The 19430-nt window shown below is 39.8% G+C and overlaps 2 protein-coding genes across 4 annotated transcripts in view; one reads left to right on the top strand and one right to left on the bottom strand.

The window, feature by feature from the left end:
• Sass6 (SAS-6 centriolar assembly protein) overlaps positions 1-5828 on the top strand; it is a 39249-nt gene extending 33421 nt beyond the window's left edge. The window contains exons 15-17 of one of the 2 annotated variants that reach the window (XM_050147714.1): positions 2054-2148; positions 3429-3523; positions 3623-5828. In XM_050147714.1, coding sequence (XP_050003671.1) covers positions 2054-2148; positions 3429-3523; positions 3623-3729 — 297 coding nt within the window. In that variant the 3' untranslated portion in view covers positions 3730-5828. The remainder of the gene's footprint in view (positions 1-2053; positions 2149-3428; positions 3524-3622) is intronic. The other variant, XM_050147798.1, reaches the window with a different exon arrangement.
• Positions 5829-6047: 219 nt separating this feature from the next.
• Positions 6048-19430, bottom strand: part of Mfsd14a (major facilitator superfamily domain containing 14A) — a 35186-nt gene continuing 21803 nt past the window's right edge. For both annotated transcript variants that reach the window (XM_050148673.1, XM_050148587.1), the window contains exons 2-8: positions 17897-18115; positions 17288-17401; positions 16293-16364; positions 12413-12525; positions 10652-10749; positions 8875-9038; positions 6048-7358 (exon numbers count right to left, since the gene is read on the bottom strand). In XM_050148673.1, the coding sequence (XP_050004630.1) occupies positions 7152-7358; positions 8875-9038; positions 10652-10749; positions 12413-12525; positions 16293-16364; positions 17288-17401; positions 17897-18115 (987 nt within the window). In that variant the 3' untranslated portion in view covers positions 6048-7151. The remainder of the gene's footprint in view (positions 7359-8874; positions 9039-10651; positions 10750-12412; positions 12526-16292; positions 16365-17287; positions 17402-17896; positions 18116-19430) is intronic.

Genomic DNA, 19430 nt, shown 5'->3' on the forward strand with positions numbered 1-19430 from the left:
TTTGATGCTGAGAATCATAACTTGTTTCTTAAATGTGCTGTGCCCACATGCCACCACTGTTTTAGATAGTTTCAGCATCATTGTGTATGCTCTCAAGGTTTACCCTGTTCTTATTTGCTTCCTGTATTTTGCGTCTTTTCCTTGTCTCCCTTGTCTTGATTTTGAGGATTGTTGGTGTTACTTTCACAAAGGAGAGGACTTGTGATAGAGATACTTTTGTTTGGCTTGTTTTCCTTAATGTAATATCCTTCATTTCCATCAATTTTGTACAAATGATTTGATGCTCCAGTGTGTGTGTGATCATACACACCGTGTTTTCGTACATTTTAATGGGCACCTAGGCTGATTCTGTGTTAGCTGTAGAGCTGTGATGTGATGAACATTGGTTTCCATTTATTTATCTCTTTTGTATTCTGGCTTTTATTCCTTTGGCTGTACACCCAAGAGTGAAATAAATTCCTAGTAAATCCATGTGTGCTGTTTTGAAGAACATCTGTATTGATTTTTATAGTAACTGTCAGCAACAGGGTATGAATTCCTTTTTGCTAAATCCTCCTCAGCATTTGCCTGTTTTTATTTTGATAATTGCCATTCTATCTGGGGCAGAAAGTTACCTCACTTTAATTCTCTTTTCTATTTCCCTGATAGCTAAAATCATTAAGCAGTTTTTTCATATTGGCTATTTTTATTTCTTTGGTATCTATTTAGATCATTCGTATATGTTAAATTAGATTCCTTGTTTTGTTGAATTTTTGGTGTGTGTATTCTGGGCAGGAGTTCTGTGGATTATATGAGAGCAGATGTTCTCTCCCATTCTGAAGACTGTTTCTTTGCTGATTGCTTCTTGTGCCTGCAGAAACTTTTGATTTTTAGTTCCATTTGTCAGTTTTCACTTTTTTTCCCATGCAGTTGTGGCTCGTCCAGTGGCTTAAAGTGTTTTTTTCCCTTTATTTTAGAGTTGATAGTCTTACATTAAGAACTTTCTATTCATCAGAGTTGATATTTATACAAGGCAAGAGGCTAAGTTCAGTCTTTTGGCACTTTCCTGACAAGTTTCCTGACAAGGATGTCCTTTCTCATGTGTGTCTTTTTGGCACCTTTGCAAGAGCTAGTGGACTGTAACTCCATGGGTTTATCTCTGGGTTCTGCCTTCTGTTTCATTGATATGTGTGTCTCCTTTTGTGCCAGTGCAGTGGTGTTTTGGTTACTGTGACTCTGTAGTGTGACTTGGAATCAATATAATGACGCCTCTAGCTTTGCTCAAGATTGCATTCTCTGCTGGGCCTTTGTGCTTCCACATACAGTTTAGAATCTTTTTCTAATTCTTGGAAGAATGTCTTTGGGATTTTGATGGAAAGTTTGCCAATGAATTTGAGTAGAATGGATATCTTAGCTATATTAAATTGTTTAATACTTAATGTTTTAATTTTTTTCTTCAGTGCATTCAAGTTTCATAGTAGTTTTGATTCTTTAATTAAGTTTTATTCCTTGGTATTGTTTGTTGTGTGGTAGTATTCTTATTTGGTTATTCTTAATTTTGGTTATTTTACAATTTAAATTAAAATACCTTCCTTAGAATTTTTAAATAAGTTTAGCAGTCTTTGATAGCCATTTAGAAGGCATGGTTTTCAGAATACAAAAGGTAAAGCTGTTGTTAATTGTGTTGTTTTCTTTTTTCTTATTTTCAAGACAGAACCTTGCTATGTAGCCCAAGCTGTCTTCAAACTCTTGATCCCTCCAGCACATGGGATATTGGCATGTGCTACCAGGCCAACTAAACCTTGGCTAGTTTCAGTCCTGTAGTTGACCTGAATGCATTGGTGTTCATGTCAAAGTACCTACTAGGAGAATCACTTGTGTTCTTCATCTCATGTGTCGTGTGAGGTTTGTTTTGTGAGGAAAAGTCAGGTTCTTTTTAAGTATCAAAAGAATGTGCTTGTGCTGTAAAATATAGGCCAAACCTTTATTTTCATTATCTAGACTTATCAAGAACTAAAACTAACCACTTGGCTCAGCCTCAGTCCTGAGTTCATGAGCTATGTTCTCTCCACAGGTTCAGTTTAACTTGCAGCTTACAAAACCAAGCTCATCGCTAGATGCGCAGCCAGGAACAGCTGTTAGCAGGCCTTGTTCAACTGAGAAAGAAAAGTAAGTACTCACTGAGTTACTCTTACCTGTGAAAAAGTGACTTCTCCTGTATATGGTTTTAAATTATAGGATTTCCTCTTAGATTTTCTTATAAAGACTGTTCTGTAAATATTTGGGTTTGTACATAGAAATCCTTTTTAAAGCTAAGCATAGTGGCACATGCCTTTAATTCCACCACTCAAGTGGCAGAGATGGCCAGATCTCTAGTGCAAGAAAGCTCAGGCGCTGTCTCAGAAGGAGGGCTACAGAGATGGTTAACTGGTGCTCTTCCAGAGGACCTGGGTTTGATTCTCACACCTACTTGGCTGCTCACAACCCTCTGTAACTTCAAAGGAGACATGAAGCCTTCTTCTGGCCTCCAAGGGCACTGCATACATGTGCAAAGATAGAAATGCAGGTGAAACACCCATACACAGAAAAATAAATATACATGCAGACTTTTTTAGATTAATGATATTTTCTTCTGTCATGTGTCACTTACATGCTTTTTTTGTTCTAATAGTATTAATAGTATTTGTTTTGTTTTGTTTTTCCAAGACAGGGTTTCTCTGTGTAGCCTTGGTGCCTGTCCTGGAACTAACTCTTGTAGACTCAAACTCAGAGATCCACCTGTCTTTGCCTCCTAAGTGCTAAGCCTGCACCACTACCTCACGGCTCTAATAGTATGTTTTATTGACTCCAATAAACTCAAGATAACATTCTCAGCATATAAGCTGGTTTCTCCTGTATTTTCTCATCTCTTTCCTGTGTTTGCCATTATATAAAATCTTATGGTACTCACAGAATTTTCACTTCTCAAATAGTCCTCATCCCAGTTCTTAGTAGAGTTTAAAGTTTAATCCTTTTTCAGAAGGAATGCATTATAGATATTTTTTATTGGCTTAAAGAACCAATGAAGAGTACGCAGGCTGTGTCCTTTATTCAAAACATTTGAGGTCAGTGGTACTTTAGGCTTTTGAGGCATTAGAATTTTGGAATATTTGGAATACATACTTAGATGTGATCTAAGCCTGAAAGAAAAGATTGATGTTTCTCCTCTACACAGCCCACAGGTATATTATATGTTGTTTTGTCTTCGGTGCACCTGTTTCAACTGAGCCATCTGTCAAATGGTCAACAGATGTTGGGGTTGACAACTTGTGGCATCATGTGGGTCATCAAAAAATCTTGTACTATGGTATTTGAGCATACTGAATTTTTCGACTAGGGACATTCAACACACACACACACATAGAAAATGAACATTAAAATGACTTAAAGATTTTTTTTTTTTTTTAAAGTAGTGAAAATTTAGGACTGGAATCCAAATACTTGAAGAAAAGAGAAGCTAGCATTCCTTTACGTGGACTCAGCCAGAATCTGTTTAGTACTTCAGGTGAGGAGATGTCTGTGCTGGGCACACATGGTACAATTTAACTAAATGTGTCTTAAGACTGAATTAGTAACAGGTTGTGTGTTTTGTCCTCTTTTGCAGACCATCAGAAAGATGGCATAATGGGAGCATTACAGACATCTTCCAAACCCACAGTTCTCCCCTCTTCATCTTCAGCATATTTTCCTGGACAATTACCAAATAGTTAATCCAACACCTTTCATTTCTTACTGACAGTTTAGACAACAAAACCAATTTTTCTTGTTCCTGTTAGATCACCTGAATCCTGTGTAATACTGTTACCATTTACAAACTTAGGAGATTGTCGAAGATTCTGAGTAAATGGTATTTTTTATTCTGTAAACAGAATGTTTCTAAAAATATCACTGAATTTTATCAGATTCTTACCACTTGGTCTGAATAAGAAACAGCCTAAAGAAAAATGTGCCCTACAAGGGAATAGTAACTAGAAAGCTTGTGATTCATGCTATCACGTTTACTAGTATAGCAATTATTAATTTGCCACCTGAGAATTGGGAGAAATAGCTTCCATCTGTGATTATTGATCTTTACACCAAAGTCCTTATACTTTTAAAGTTTGTTGTTTTGGGTTTGTTTTTTTTTGGAGACAGGGTTTTTCTCTGTACCCTGGAATTTGCCTGTACTGTAGACAAGCTGGGCCTTGAACTCAAGAGATCCACCTGCCTCTCCCAGATGCCTGGCTCATACAATATAGTTGGACTTATTCTTTCCCCTTCCATCTCTTTCCAGATGGTCTACACCCTCCCTACCCACCCAATTTCATGTATTTTCTCCCTCAAAAAGAAACACAAATAACCAAACAAAAATACCAAACCACAACAGTGGAGCCCAAGTACTCCTGGTTATGGACTCTACCCTGGAGTTTGGTTGATATACCTACCCAGTGACATTCTTAAGCACTTTAAATCGCTGAAATGAATTAAGTATTCATAGTAAATTCTTTTCCCTGAAACATTTCATCTATGAAGTAATTTTATGTATTTTTATGTAAAAATAATTTGGACATTGTATTCACATGGCTAAATTGTTTTAGTCAGTCATCTGGGCTGACTTTAGAGTACAAAATTCCTTCAGTATAATGGCATCATGAATATTCACAGTATTTTTATAAAACCAAAATTTGCACTGTTGATAACAGAAGAAAATTAACTACTGAAATTTACAATTTACTTTCTCACTACTAAATCTACTAAGAAGTATTCCTTGGAAATTAAGTAGTTTGCAAACAAAACAAAACAAAACAAAAAAAACCAAAAAGCAACAGCATGGTTCAGTAGTTAAGACCTTTAATGCTCTTGGAGAGGGAGAGAACCTTTCCTTGGCACACACTGCACTCATGTGCAAATAAATACCCGTGTATGAATGGCCATACAAAACACAAATCTTTAACCTTAAGGTTCCATTGTGTTCTTACTGACAACTACCCAAAGGACATTAAAATCCTACTAAGACCCCAAATCTTACTTGTAAAATGCTAACAATCATGTGATAGTTTTAAAAGGTCTCAAGGGGCTGAAGAAACGGGATCAGTGGTTGATGGCTGTTCTTCCAGGACTGGGAGTTCTATTCCCATTGCCCACATGGCAGCTCACAATTGTCTGTAACTAGAGATCCAAGAGACCTGTTTCCCTCTCTGCTCTCTTGAGTGCATTAGGCACGCAGGCAAAACATTCATAAACATTAAAAAGCATTTTCCCCCAAGTACTTTACACAGCTGAAGACACTTCAAGGTAGTGATGTGTCAACTTTACCAGGACCACAGGAAGACAGGGATTTTTAATCTCACTTTCAAGATGCTGGCAACTGCCAGCTATCTTCAATAAAGGGTATAATTCAAAATCCAGTGATGATTAAGAATATTGTTACTTGAAAGCACTTAATTCTGGAAAGAAAGAAATGTCTTGGCAATGCAGGACTGTTGTAAATACTGTGTAATATACATAAGGGGTTGGCAGGTTTTGGAAGGGATATATGACATGTAGCTTTTTTGATTCCCACCCTTACTATTTATAAACACACATTTCCAAGATAGGACAGCACATTTCACAGCGGCTAAGTGTACATGCACATAGACTGCGCTAATTCTTTGCTCTACCTCTTCAACTTTTCAGATTGTTTTGTGGTGTATAACTGTACATGTGTTAATAATGAAAATGTTGCTGTTAATGATGTTTCTAAGAACTGTGACCTTTGTTAATAAAGTACAAACTTCAGAGTTCTGTATGCCAGAAGCATGTGTAGAAAATTAAAGACTGTCTGTCTCGTATTGCCTGTGCTTATGAAATCCAAGTATTTCCAGTTGATTTGCAAACACTGCATTTTTGACTTCAGGGGTTTTTTGGTGAGGTGAGGGCAAACAAATGAACTACAGAGGAGGTAAGTTAAGGTAAGATTTCTTTCTGTAAAAATGCTTATGGTAACAAATAAAAGCCCAAACAGGCCTTACAGGGACTCACAGATCAAGACTTTTTTAAAAAGAAAAAAATCATTAAAATATTTAATTTTATTAACAGAATATTTACATATTGAGACCTTAATCATAGTGAATGCTCCAAGTTTAAAAAGCATTAGGCAGTAACCACACACAAGATGAAAACAGTGTAAACTATACAATACTTTATGTACAATTTTTACAAAGTAACACTTTTTTAAATAATATAACTGGACACAAAAATATACACTTTAGAGAAATTCACATCAGTAATTGTATAAAGCTCTCTTCTAGGGTCCTGAAAATTTAGGACAAACATTAGCTCTGTAAATAAAGTGTTACTGTGACAGTCCTGAAAGGCCACTATATATATTTATCTACATATAGATATCACATTGACATTTTCAAGGCTACCAGCTTTACTATATAATTTTTAGATTATGTATTCAAGTGTTGAGGTCCTTATGATTATGCAAACATCAAAAGAATAGTGGTATAAGAAGCAGAACATAGATGTATAGGCTCTCTGACCATCCCAATTTCAATTCTAAGTGGCTGATATTTTCTTACTTCAAAAACAGTAGTGAATAATGTTTTAAATAAAATTATGGCAAACAGGCTTGGAACATGATTCTGTTTTTCTACAATTTTCACAAGTTTTGTTGTTTAAAATGCAAATAATTCTTTACCATTTCTTTATCCTAGTGCATCTGCATTAAGGCTTTGAATTATTTGACCCAAGATTTTACAATATTACAATCTGACTCAGGCTTTTACAATGTTAAAGCGAACAGGTCCGCAATCATACTACCTACTGTGTCACTGAGTCAGCACGGTAAAAGCTCAACACCTTAAGGAAATGGTAGCAGAGACGTGCTAACAGCGGAGTTACATATATAGCTTTTAATTAAAGATGTATAATAAAACAGTTTAGTGGCAAGAGATTGGTACTAATAAACAAAAGGTTTCTTTTAGAAAGAAATTGTAACATCTTTGGAAAACTGTCCGGTTCTTTCTTTAGTTCCCACGGAGTTCATGCAGATATTTCTTAAGACAATCTTAAAAGTACATTGTAGATGGAAATGGAATGTACATCCAGAACTATAGGTGAAAGCTAAGACCTTGGTGCCGATAGAAAAGTCTTCCTGATTTCAGTCATCACACGTTTGTGTCCTGGAGTAAAGGTTCTTTGGCCTCTCCTGGCGCTTGTGTACTGTGAGGATGGCTGTGACCACCACAGTGTTTTCTCCAACTGCTGGACCTTAAACTTAAATTAGTATGTTCCGGAATAAACAAGGCAACGAGCAGAGCCAGCAGTACCGAACAGGCTCCAAAGAGGAAGGGGGGACCGGGGATGATGGAATTCTGAGGAAGAAACAATAGTTAGGGTTCTTGTACAGATACTCCCCTTTCCCCAAGATTTGCTTATCAACTCTTTCCTTAGGTTTTTTGTTTGTTTGTTTAAGACAGTGTTTCTCTGGCTGTCCTGGTGGCCTCCAACTCAGAGATCCTCCTGTGAGATTAAAGACGTGTGCAACCACCAGCTGGTGCTCAGACTTTTCTCTAAAATTAGTGACTTCAGGGCTGGAGAGATGGCTCAGCCGTTAAAGGCTAGGCTCACACACAACCATAAATATAAAATTAGTGACTTCATTAAAGCAACAGTTATAAAATGCTTCTGGAGAGTCGTGCACACAAAGCTGGCAGAGGGACCCTGGACAACTGTGCATTACTTTGGCCCAGAACCTGCAAACGCGTTTCGTGCACCTCCATCAATCTAGTCCCAAGAGGAAGACAGGAACCTTGGGGTCAAGCAAAGCTACACATATTAACACCTGCAGAATCAATACCTTTTTGTTTCAAAAATACAATATTGCTAACCACAAAAAATATGTAGACAAATTTTTATTTTAACTCCAAATCACGTTCAGTTTGACATAAAACCCTACACTGTCAATTTTTGTTGTATATGACCCACAATTTTTTTTTTTTTAATTTTGGAAATAGGCTTGGCTGCAGGAAACTATGCTAAATCAAGGTAACCGAAGAGCTGTTTGTATTGGCTCAATGGTTCATGTGGCTTCGTGTTAGTAATTTCAGTTATAAAGCGGGAAATAAAGCAAGCACAGCAACAAACATGCATAGCCGACTGCGTCTAGAGATGGGTGACAACTGTGACACTAACTACAGAGTCAGAAGAAAGCAGTAGTATGCAGTGGAGAAATGGCTACCATGCCATCACACACAATGACAAAGTAGGATTTTATATGGTTTTCATTCTTACAGGAAAAAGTATGCACAGACAATTTTGCAAATAAGTACTCAAGAGACGTCTTAAGGACTCTTTTTGTTTTAACAATGTCTGGCTGAATCTAGGGCCTGTTCATGCTAGGCAAGCACTCTATAAGCAGGGCTATACCGCCAATCCATTTGGGGTTTCATTTGACCTCAAAGTAAATTAAGAATTCTAGAATGGGCATCATGGCTCATGTGTAATCTCAATCAGTATTCAGAAGGCTGAGGCAGAAGGATCAGCACGGGCCACACAATGTGTTCCAGCCAGGCTGGAATTATAGTGAGGCTGTGTCAAAAAACCAGAAACAGTTTTATATTAAAGCTTGCTTTTTTTTGTTTTTATGGGGGGTGGGGAAGTGGAGTTTCGAGACAGGGTTTCTTCTCTGTGTTGTAGTCCTGGCTGTCCTGGAACTAGCTCTTGTAGACCAGGCTAGCCTCGAACTCACAGAGATTCACCTGCCTCTGCCTCCCGAGTACTGGGATTAAAGGCATGAGTTGCTACCGCCCGGCTTAAAGCTTGTTTTCAAAATCATCCTTTAGTCCAGCCAAATAAATAGAACATTTTAACATGCAAGTTAAGAATTACCTGTTCAAAGTGGTGCTGAGGGCTTGTGTTCGTCCCCAGGTCTGATCCTGTGATTGGCAGTTCTTTAAGTTCCACATGGAATATGTAGAAAATGAATCCATAAAGGGCTGGTCCCAGACCATTGCACAATCCTCGGATTCCTGTTATCATTCCTTGAACAACACCTACATGTTTAAAGAAATCATTTAGCACATTATCCTACAAATGTGAAATCAATCTAAATTGAGATTGTTAACAGATACTAGCAACTTGCTCTAGGAGTATTAAAAGCTATCAAGAAGCCATAAGTAGTCACCGCCCTGTGTAAGTGCAAAGCCCAGACCTAACAGGGTGAACTCAGGGTGAACTCTGGGTAGCAAAAGCACTAGGTTTTTGGCTTTAAATCATCCAGGCACTCAAGCACATTAAAAACCACCCAACACAGTTTCCTATTCAGTCAAATATATACTATTGAGTTTCACTTCAATTCCTTTAGTTTCATCTTGCCTTTCCTTCCTAAGTGACCATTTTACTAAGTAACCACTGTCACTCTTCTACCCTCTGTTAGGACCCTTTCTGTTAGCATGCCAACAATGTTCCTACCACAGAACCTTTTTATGTTTACTGATATCCTGATAACTGAAGCTACAGAGTTTTAAAGGGTTACAACAAACCCTAATGATGTCCTGTATATGTGTTGCTTTTATTGGTTGGTGAATAAAGCTATTTGGGTCAATAGCTTAGTAGAGTAAAACCAGGCAGGAAATCTGAACAGAGACAGTGGAAAGCACATGGAGTTGAGGAGACACCATGTACCTACCTACTGCCTCATGGCAATGCATAGATGAAAAGAAATGGGTTAAATTTAAGATATATGAGCTAGCTATACACCTAAGCCATTGGCCAAACTTTGTAGTTAATATAGTTTGTGATAATTTGGGTCTGGGTGGCCAAGAAACAAAAGTGCAGTTTCAGTTTACAACCTAAGGTTCCTATCACAATATCAAAATGGCAGTGAAACTTCATTAGTAAATCAGGACATGGGCGCGCACCATCCCTCACAGGCTCATGTACTAAATTTCAGTCCCTATTGGCACTGAATTGGTACTCCCCTATTTGGGGGAGGCCCTCGAACCAGAATGTTGGGGTGAATTTTTGGAAATGTATTTTGTCCCTGGCTTCTTCCTGTCTACTCTTTGTGGGTAGCTTCTATGCCCCTGCTGACATATTTTTCCCTCTGGGCCCACAAACAATGAGACTAAGCAACCATGGACTGAACTCTTTAAAAACTCTATAACCAGAGCTGGAGAGATGGCTCAGAGGCTAAAAGCACTGACTGCTATTCCAGGGTTTAATTCCCAGCATCCACATGTAGCTTACAACAGTCTATAACTCGAGTTCCAGGGTATCCAACTATATCACAGAGACATACATGTAGGCAAAACACCAGTGCATATTTAAAATAGATCATGCTAGGTGATGGTGATGCAACTTGGGAAGTTAGAAGCAGGTGGAGTTTGAGGCCAGCCTGGTCTACAAGAGCTACTTCCAGGACAGGCTCCAAAGTGAAGGAACTCTGTCTCGAAAAAACCAAAATAAACAGATCATAAAAAAACAAAACTCTATAGTCAATATAAACCCTTCAAGCTGTTTCTGTTGGGTATTTTGTCATAATGACACAAACGCCACTCAGTACTGGAAAGACAAGGGACAATAGCCACTGGAAATTAGGACCTCAGAATCTGCTTTACCACAGGCAGCAAAGTTAGAAGACTACTTTGAGTGCCTAGCAACTCACCCTGTTGATCAGCATCAGCAGTTCGTGAAACAAGGGCACTAACAGCTGGAAAGGTAATGCTAGACATGGCTGCGACTGCCCCAGCAGCCCACATCATCCTGTAATCAAAGCGGCAAAACAAAAATTAATACTGCTTCCATTTTACCTGTCAAATCAAACCAAGTCATCCTGACTGTGCAATGGCTGTGGTACAGAAAAGAGAAGTGTGCTTTCTCTGTTCCTCTTAATTGGCTCTGGGCAAGTCATAGCATTGTGTGCTCTGGAAACAGTAACTACTTGTTCACAAAGATGATGTGGTATCTTGTTGTAAAATTGGAACATTCAGTGGGAAGCTGAGAGGCTATTTGAAGATTATACATAAAATTAATAAGAAACATCAAGTGTATTTAAATGTTGAAGCCAGCAATCATCCAAAGTTCTCATGGATTTGTGTTTCGGTTTAAAGATCACTGACTGGATATAATCTCTAAAGTATAAAGAGTAGTAAGCTGGAAATTCTTGGCTTCTTGTTTGAAAGAAATACTTCACATTTGTGGGTCCTCTGCAAAGGCTGGACTGGAAAATACGTCACCCACTAAACACATTTTAGTGTTTACTAATAATACCCAAGCCCAAAGTGGTAGGCAGCCCAACCCGACCAACATCAGCCTGCAAGAAAAGCTAAGTCTGGTGGGGAAGCCAGAATGGAATGAAGAGTGTGTTCACTCTCAACCTGCCAGAGGGGAACACTACAATGCTTTCCCCATAACTGGAAGGACAAAAGAGATAGAAGGCTGTCTTTGTTGCCACAGACTTCTGTGCTGCTTCCCAGTTGTTTTTTTTTTTTTAAACTGATTAAACGAGCCCTTACAGATTCAATAGTTTAATAATCTCATGTAAAAAAACCTGCCACTATTTAGCCAGTCTAGAATACATAAACTTATGTGGGAAACTACTATGCATGCTCTGAAGCACAAGAAACAGGCTGAAGTCAATGGCTTAGCTGGGAAGGAAGAAAAGGGCGGAGCTGGCAAAGTTGTGCACACCTGTAGTTCTCGCCCTTGTGAGGCTTAGGCAGCCTTAGCTTAAAAAGAAAGAAGGAGAAAAAAAAAAAAGGAAACATGTCTCAAAAACCAAAAGCACACAAAAACATCTTTGATGGGGTGTGGCTATGGGTAGGCTTCCCATGCCCTACACCATGCCATGCATGTGTGGATAGTACTAACTGCATTGTGGGCTAAATTCACACACACCGCAAACGAGAGTCTATGCCGTTAGTGATGCACAATTAATAAAAACTCAAGAGGGAGAAATTGGGGTTCAACCTGAAGACCCGAAAAGCAAAGCAGCCAGTTACTGGTTCTTACCTCGACCTCAGTCCGAAATGGTGATCCTGTCTCCAAGGAGTCTCAGAATGAGACTGACTGAGAGCTGTCTGTTCCCATCTTAAAATCCTCTCTAGGGCTGGGATTAAAGGCATGCATCACTGGGATTAAAGTCACACACTGCCCAGTTACTGGGGAAATAGTGTGGCTACTGGGAAAAAGGTGTGTTTCATTGCTGGCCAGTCTATAAGGCTGGCTAGTGTGGCTGTTTTACTTTTCTGATCTTCAGGCAACCTTTACTTATTAAGATACAAGTGAAATGCCACTATAGGTTGGAAGAGGATTGAGAGGCAGGTAGTAAAGGCCTACGGTACTCAAAATACATTATGCAAATAAAAGAACTTTTCAAAGAATATAAAAAAATTGAGAAAATGAACATTACAATATTTATACCTACCAAGGTTCTGAACCAAATCCATACCATGCCAGCTGCAATATTTGAAATCCCAGACCCAATAAGATGGTGTTTTTATTTCCAATTGACCTCATGAGTAAACTCAAGACTATAGTCTAGAAGAAAAACACACATATGATTACCACAAAGTTTGGTTTGTTTTTGCAGTTCTTTCACTATGATGAAGTATCATTTACACCAGTGTGGCTGTTTTCAGCAGTAATTGCCCCAACTAGTTCAGAGCTCAGTACTACAGACTAACACATTCTGAATTAGAGCTACTAGAGCTACAATACTTGAGTCCAGTTTTCTAAGCCCTTAGTATACTTGCAATGAGGACTCCTGATGGAGACGCCCCATTTGTGACAGCATGAATGAAGCCTCAAGGCCAAGTGGTCTGAATGAGAATGGCCCCATCCGATCATCTGTTTTCAATACTTGGTCCTCAGTTGGTGGAACTGTTTGTGAAGTATTAGGCATGACCTTGTTGGAGAAGGTAATGTCACTGGGGGTGGGCTTTGGGATTTCAAAAGTCTACAACCACACTCTGCCTCCTGCATGTAGACCAGATGTAAGCTCTTTCTACTGCTCCACCATCATGCCTGCCTACTGGCTGCCGTATTCCATGCCATGATAATCATCAACTCTAACCCTCTAGAACTGTGAACCCCAGATTAAAACTCTTTCTTCTATAAATTGGCTTGGTCATGGTGTGTTATCACAAAAATACAAAAGTAACTAAGACAGACTGCAATCCAATAGCCCAGTGATGACCCACAATTTCATCTAAAACCTGCTGTTGAAACCATGAAGATTCTATGAAATGTATAAAAGTTTAGTAAGTATGATTTGGGAAAGTTTTAAGAGCACAGACTGGAAAAACCGGCGGACTATGATCTTTGAGACCCTGGATAAGTCTACCTTTGTTTTCTCTTGCCAAGTGGAGCTAATAGCAGCAATTTCAGAATTCAACACTGGATGAAGTGCTGAGAGCGGTCCCTGGCACATAGGAAACATTTAATAAATGGTTTAGTGAGTAGATGGACATTCCTCTATTTCAAATCTAATTGAAATTCAGCATGGATTGGGGCATCAAAAACAATTTTGATATTATAACAAAAGTTGAACACACTACACAAAATAATAAGTCTGTAGAAGTGGTACCAATAATCACTCATTACTTCCTCATACAAATAATTACAAAGTGTAAGTTGGAATTACTTAACATTTTCTGAGGTGTGGTAACAAACGTCAGGCTGTAATCTGAGCCCGAGTCAGGAAGAGAACTGAACTATGTTTGAGGGCGGTCTAGTCTGGAGTTGAGTTCTAGGCTGGCAAGAGTTAAAATGAGTCCTTGCCTCAGAAAAGGTTCCTAGAAGAACTTTTAGATAATAACTCACTACCACCATACCAAGTTCTTGGAGGATCTGAGGACTTAGCTTTCTTTAAGCCTGGTAAAAGTGAAAAGCATCCAGGATCGAGGCCCTGGGTCTGCCCACCCTGTGGGATTAGACTCTTTGCTAGCCAATCCACAAAATTTCCTGAGCAGCAGTCTGCCGGAAGTTCAACTCACTAAACAAACATCTGGGTAAAGCTAGTATTTTTCAACCTAACAACTGTATAAAAACTTCATATTTTATTTCCTCTAGTAAGATTTTGTTATGGTATTTTCTTTTAAAGCAATACATAATGCACGTCCCTATTGTTTATGTATGGACATGGTGGACAGTATTAGTCAATTTACACATTCAAAGAACTGGAAACAAGAATTTCTGCTCTACTTATATACAATGTATGAGAGACAGAATTTAGTTAATCAAAAGAAAACTTTTGAGTATACTCAAGACTATGTTAGGTCTTAGGCAGTTCATATGTCCAGGAATAACAGTCTTGGCTCAGTTCAAGCTGAATTATAAAAGGATTTCTGGTCATAAGATAAATGCCAGCATTGCTCAGAAATTTGTGAGAATGTTTCATCTTCCAGGAGTCATTTCCCTGGCCTCTGGCAGAAGGGACCTATGGTTCAATATCACTGACATGTGCCTGTGGCTGAATATCAAAGCTCATGCTGGCCTCCAGGTTCCCGCAGTCCAGCCCTTCCCTTCCCACCCCCAACTTCTTACCCTCCTTACAACCACTACTTTCTATTCCCTCTCTGGCTATCTCTTGCTATTCCCACTTCCCTAGCCTTGGTCATGTCCACTCTGTTTCTCTTTCTCTGCTCTGGACTCTTCCAGATGCCTTTAGCTGCTCTTATCTACAATAAAAACTGTCCCCCTAATGAAGCAGCTATTTCAGTACTTTACTGCACTCCTTTGCATACACCGTGGCATCCAATTCTTGTGAAGAACGCAAAGTTTAAAGAATTGGAAAAGTGTTCTGAAGACTATCCCCAAACACAGCATTTCCATCTCAAAAGTCCTGCTTCCTCTTAAGGCTCTAGATCAGTGGTTCTCAATCTTCCGAGCGTTGTGACCTTATGTTGTTATGGTTACCCTAACTATAAAATTATTCTCCTTGCTCCTTTGTAACTGTACTTTTGCTCCTGTTATAGATCGTAATGTAATTATCTGCTATACAGGATATCTGATATGTGACCCCCCCCCCATGGGTCACAACCCACATGTTGAGAATCACTGCTCTACAGAGGTTCACAGGGCAGAACATGAACTCTCATCATGCACCCCAGAGGGAAAGCACTGCTAAACACCATTCACCTTGATGATGTTCCTGCAGCCTCAGGTAGGAACACGGGAGGCTGGCAGCACACACAGTTGGCAGGGGGCTGAAGGCAGAGGCATGCACTCTCTGGAATGTGAGGCTAAGGAAGCTGCTTATAAAGTCCTTCACTGTATGCAGGCAACTAGTCATTGTTGATTACAGAATTCATGTTTCTCAATTTAGAAGCCAGGAGGGACCAATAAATCCTAATCCAGGAAAGGGTACAAAAAGAGACCCCCACTCAGCAACAAAACATCTTGCACATTGCGGGCCTGTTTATAGCCTTGCAAGTGGGAACAAAAGGTGAATGTGCTTTCTTAAAGCCGTGAGGAGTCATTCAAGTCAGAAACAAAATCCAGAAACACAGGTCCCCTCCCTTCCTGGGGTCACATCCTGTGTACAACTACCAAGGCTGACTGGCTGCTATGAGAATCTCTCACACAAGACTAAAAGACCCTCCACACCAGCGATCACTGTTTACCTGCGAGCTTACCGAGGGCTTCCTGGAGCCCCTAGGATTTACTTGCTAGCTTCCTTCCCTACCCACACCAGACCTCTACTTTTCTCAAACACAAGTACTCTCACCCTTGGGGCACTATTCCCATCATTCAACCACTTAAAATTCTCTTCCTGCATTTATAGTCTGCATATCGTTGGCCAAATGCCACCTTGTACATCAAGCACTCCCCAAATTCCCGTTACTAATAAAATAAAACCTTTCCAAGTTTCTCTACCACTTCTTCCCTTTCTTTGAAGTTTTTAATCACAACTAATGTTTCATGTGTCATCCTCTAGAATGTAAACTAAACAGCAGGGATCGACTCCACTGTTCTAGCCTGTTGTACTATAGACATCCAATGATTATTTGTGATGAGTGACTTCACAGTTATACATCACTAATGTGTATCCACCCTAAAAACCTCATCAATTACTAGCAACACTAACATATTTTTGAACCTATAGTCCAGAGACCAGCACTTGGGAGGCAGAAGCAGAAGGATCTCTGTGAGTTAGAGGCCAGCCTGGTCTACATAGTGACCCCCAAAAGAGTCAGGATGACATAGAAAGACTCCATCTCCAAAACAAAAAGGTTCATTCCCAACATGCCATCACTGCATGAGGATGGGCTCCCCTCTATGCAATCACTCCCACAGGAACTCACCTGTGCAATAATGGACAGAATGCCGAGGACTGCTATAAAGGCTGCAACACTTTCTGGGGAAAATTTCATTATCTAGAAGGTTTTCAAAACAAGTAAAATGAATGAAAAAGGAGCATAGCAAGCATGTTAGTGTTACTATTTGTACATTAATATTAAATGACTAGAAACATGCTTATTGATGACCTTTAATTCAAATTTTAATTTACTTATTATACATAAAGGACAAAGGATTCTTCAGAAAAATGGCTTTTTATATGTAAAATACATTCTTCTCCTTAACAAATCCCGTTTATTTAGCTATACTTAGCTACCAAGCACCCAAAATCACTTTACAAATAACTGCAACATGAAGCTGTAGGTTTTACCCCCAGTACCAAAGATGGGGAGCAGAAATAGGTACTATGAACAGGAGGTTAAATTCTTGTTGGCCACTACACAGAAAAATTCCATTTCAAAAACTAAAACAAAAAAGAAAAATTCTTGTTGGCTACTTTTTATAAAATTACATTGTATTGGTAGGGTTTTTTTTTGGGGGGGGGGTTGTTTTGTGCTTTTGTTTGTCAATTTGACATAAACTAGAGTCATCCAGGGAGAGAAAACCATAATTGAGAAAATGTCTCCATCAGATTGGTGTCTATGCAACACTGTCTTGATTAATGCCTGATGGGAGGGTCCAGTACACTATAGGTGGCGCCACCATGGGGCAAGGAGGTCCTGGGAGGTATGAGAAAGGTAGCTGAACATGAACTTGAGGAATAAGCCAACAAGCAGCATTCCTGCATGGTCTCTGCTTCAGTTCCTGCCCTGATTTCCTTCAATGATGGACTGTAGCATGGAAGTAGAAGCTAAACAAACACTTTCCTCCCCAAGCTGCTTTTGGCAAGAAGAAAGCAAACTAGGACAAGCATTGGCTTTACAGAGGAGTCCAGCTCCCTGAAAATGAATGCTGTCTTTACAGCACGAAACACGACAAGTCCGCTGCAGTAGGACCTTACCTGTCTGAGGTATAGGAAGAAGCTGGAATACTGGCCTGCCTCCGGTAGGTAGGAGAGGAACACGGTGATACAGATCAGCAGCACTATGGAATCCTGGCCCACCTTTTTTAAAGACTAGAATAGGAGAAACACCAACGTACACTTAAGTCAAAACCTCACTACTAGTTTTGTCTTTACTTCATCCCCACCAAACTAGTCTAAAAAAAAAAAAAATCCCAAAATGTCCAAAAAATAAATCTTCAGCCATGTATGGTGGCTCATGTTTATAATTGCAGAACTCAGGAGACTAATGCAGAATGATCTTAAATAATGGGTAAAACACTGAGAACCTGATTGTAATAAATATATTAATAAACCTTAAGGTGCTTTCTCGAAAAAGCATCAGAAAGAAGGAAGTACTCATAATCCGCCTGAATCAGATATTCATTTCTTTTTTTTTTTGGTTTTTCGAGACAGGGTTTCTCTGTAGCTTTTTGGTGCCTGTCCCTGGCCAGGCTGGCCTCAAACTCCCAGAGATCCGCCTGCCTCTGCCTCCCGAGTGCTGGGATTAAAGGTGTGTGCCACCACCGCCCAGCCAGATATTCATTCTTCTACCAAGGAGAAACTTACTGCAAAGGGGTCAGCCTGTTCCCAGGAAATTGGAGCTCCCCAAGATGCTGGCCGCATCTTCTCAGGCAACGACTCTGGCACAGCCACCAGGATAAAACAGATGTCTAGCAGAGCTATTGCTGTAGCAAGGACCACCACTAAGCTGTCCCCATACACTCGTCCAAGGTAAGCTCCAATTGCAGGACTGGTGACTAAGCTGGCAGCGAACGTTGCTGAAACCTGTAATCAAAAACAGAAAGTGGGGGATCATCTGGAACCCCCTTACAGTACCCATTCACCATCCTCCTTTATAAGCCAGCTGCAGCTGCACACTTCCTGTCCAAGCCTGCAGGAAGATCTTGTCTAAGAAGATGTACTAGCCTCTCAAACGTTTTCTTAAACGCTGGAGCCTTTTTTTGCATGTATATCCACAAATTCATAGGAAAAACAGACCTGCAAACCAACAAGAAACTAAAAGCTCATTTAGCTGAGAAGCAAGGAGCCCAGAGCATTGCACATGCCCCTCCTGTCAGCACTGCTCATCCTCAGCACAGCCTAACATCACCCAGTGCTACAAGGAGATCCAATTCCACTCTGTTCTCTGTCATCAAAATTAAACAGATAATTAAATGTTTATTATGATACACAGTCAAGCACCTGTCAAGAAACTTGTCACCTCTCAACAAACAAAATGTAGTTTATGCCAAACAAAGGAACAGTGCACAGCAACATGGATGGATGGATGGATGGATGGATGGATGGATGGATGGATGGATGAGGTAAACCTTAAGACATGCTAAGGGGAAGATCCTAGACATAAAGACTGTCTTACACTATGCAATTTGTATGGAATGTCTACCAAAGGCAAAAGCACAGAGACAGAGTGTGCAGATTGCTGTCTGGGCTCAGGGTGGAGTGAGGAAAAATGATAAATGGGTCTGAGAGTGTTCCCTGGGTTGATGGGAATACTCTAAAACCAGACAGCAGTGGTGTCTCATTAGGGAGCCAGCACAGCAGGAGCAGAGCTCCAGTACTCCTGTGGGGCAAAGGCACTCTCAAGTGCATATCAGATGAGCTCACACTTGCAAAGCAGTGAACAAAGGCCCAATCAGGGTTCCTTTGTATTTTATCCCTGTCAGTTCTACCAACTTGTGACCATTTCTTTCTGGCAGAATGAGAAAGGACTACAAAGATCACTTTCTCCTTTCTCTAGATTCATATTATTTCTTTTTATTGATTGATTGTTGTTGTTGTTTTGAGACAAGCCCTAGCTTTAATAAAACTAGTTCAGGCTGGCCTTGAACTCACAGAGATCCCTGCCCCTGCCTCCTCCCAAGCACTGGGATTAAAGGCATGCGCCACCACTGCCTACTCTAGATACACATTATCACTATGTCAGTATCATTGCTGGATCATGCCTTTAAAGGTGGGACATTCTTCACTTGACCTTACCCCCAACTAAGAAGTAACTAGACTGCAAAATTCTTTTTGTTGCTTTTTCTTTTCAAAGGGTCTCTCTCTCTCTCTCTCTCTCTCTCTCTCTCTCTCTATATCT

This window comes from Alexandromys fortis, unplaced genomic scaffold, assembly GCF_014885135.2.
Source record: "Alexandromys fortis isolate MF-2015 unplaced genomic scaffold, M_Fortis_MF-2015_v1.1 scaffold_19, whole genome shotgun sequence".
Lineage (NCBI taxonomy): Eukaryota > Metazoa > Chordata > Mammalia > Rodentia > Cricetidae > Alexandromys > Alexandromys fortis.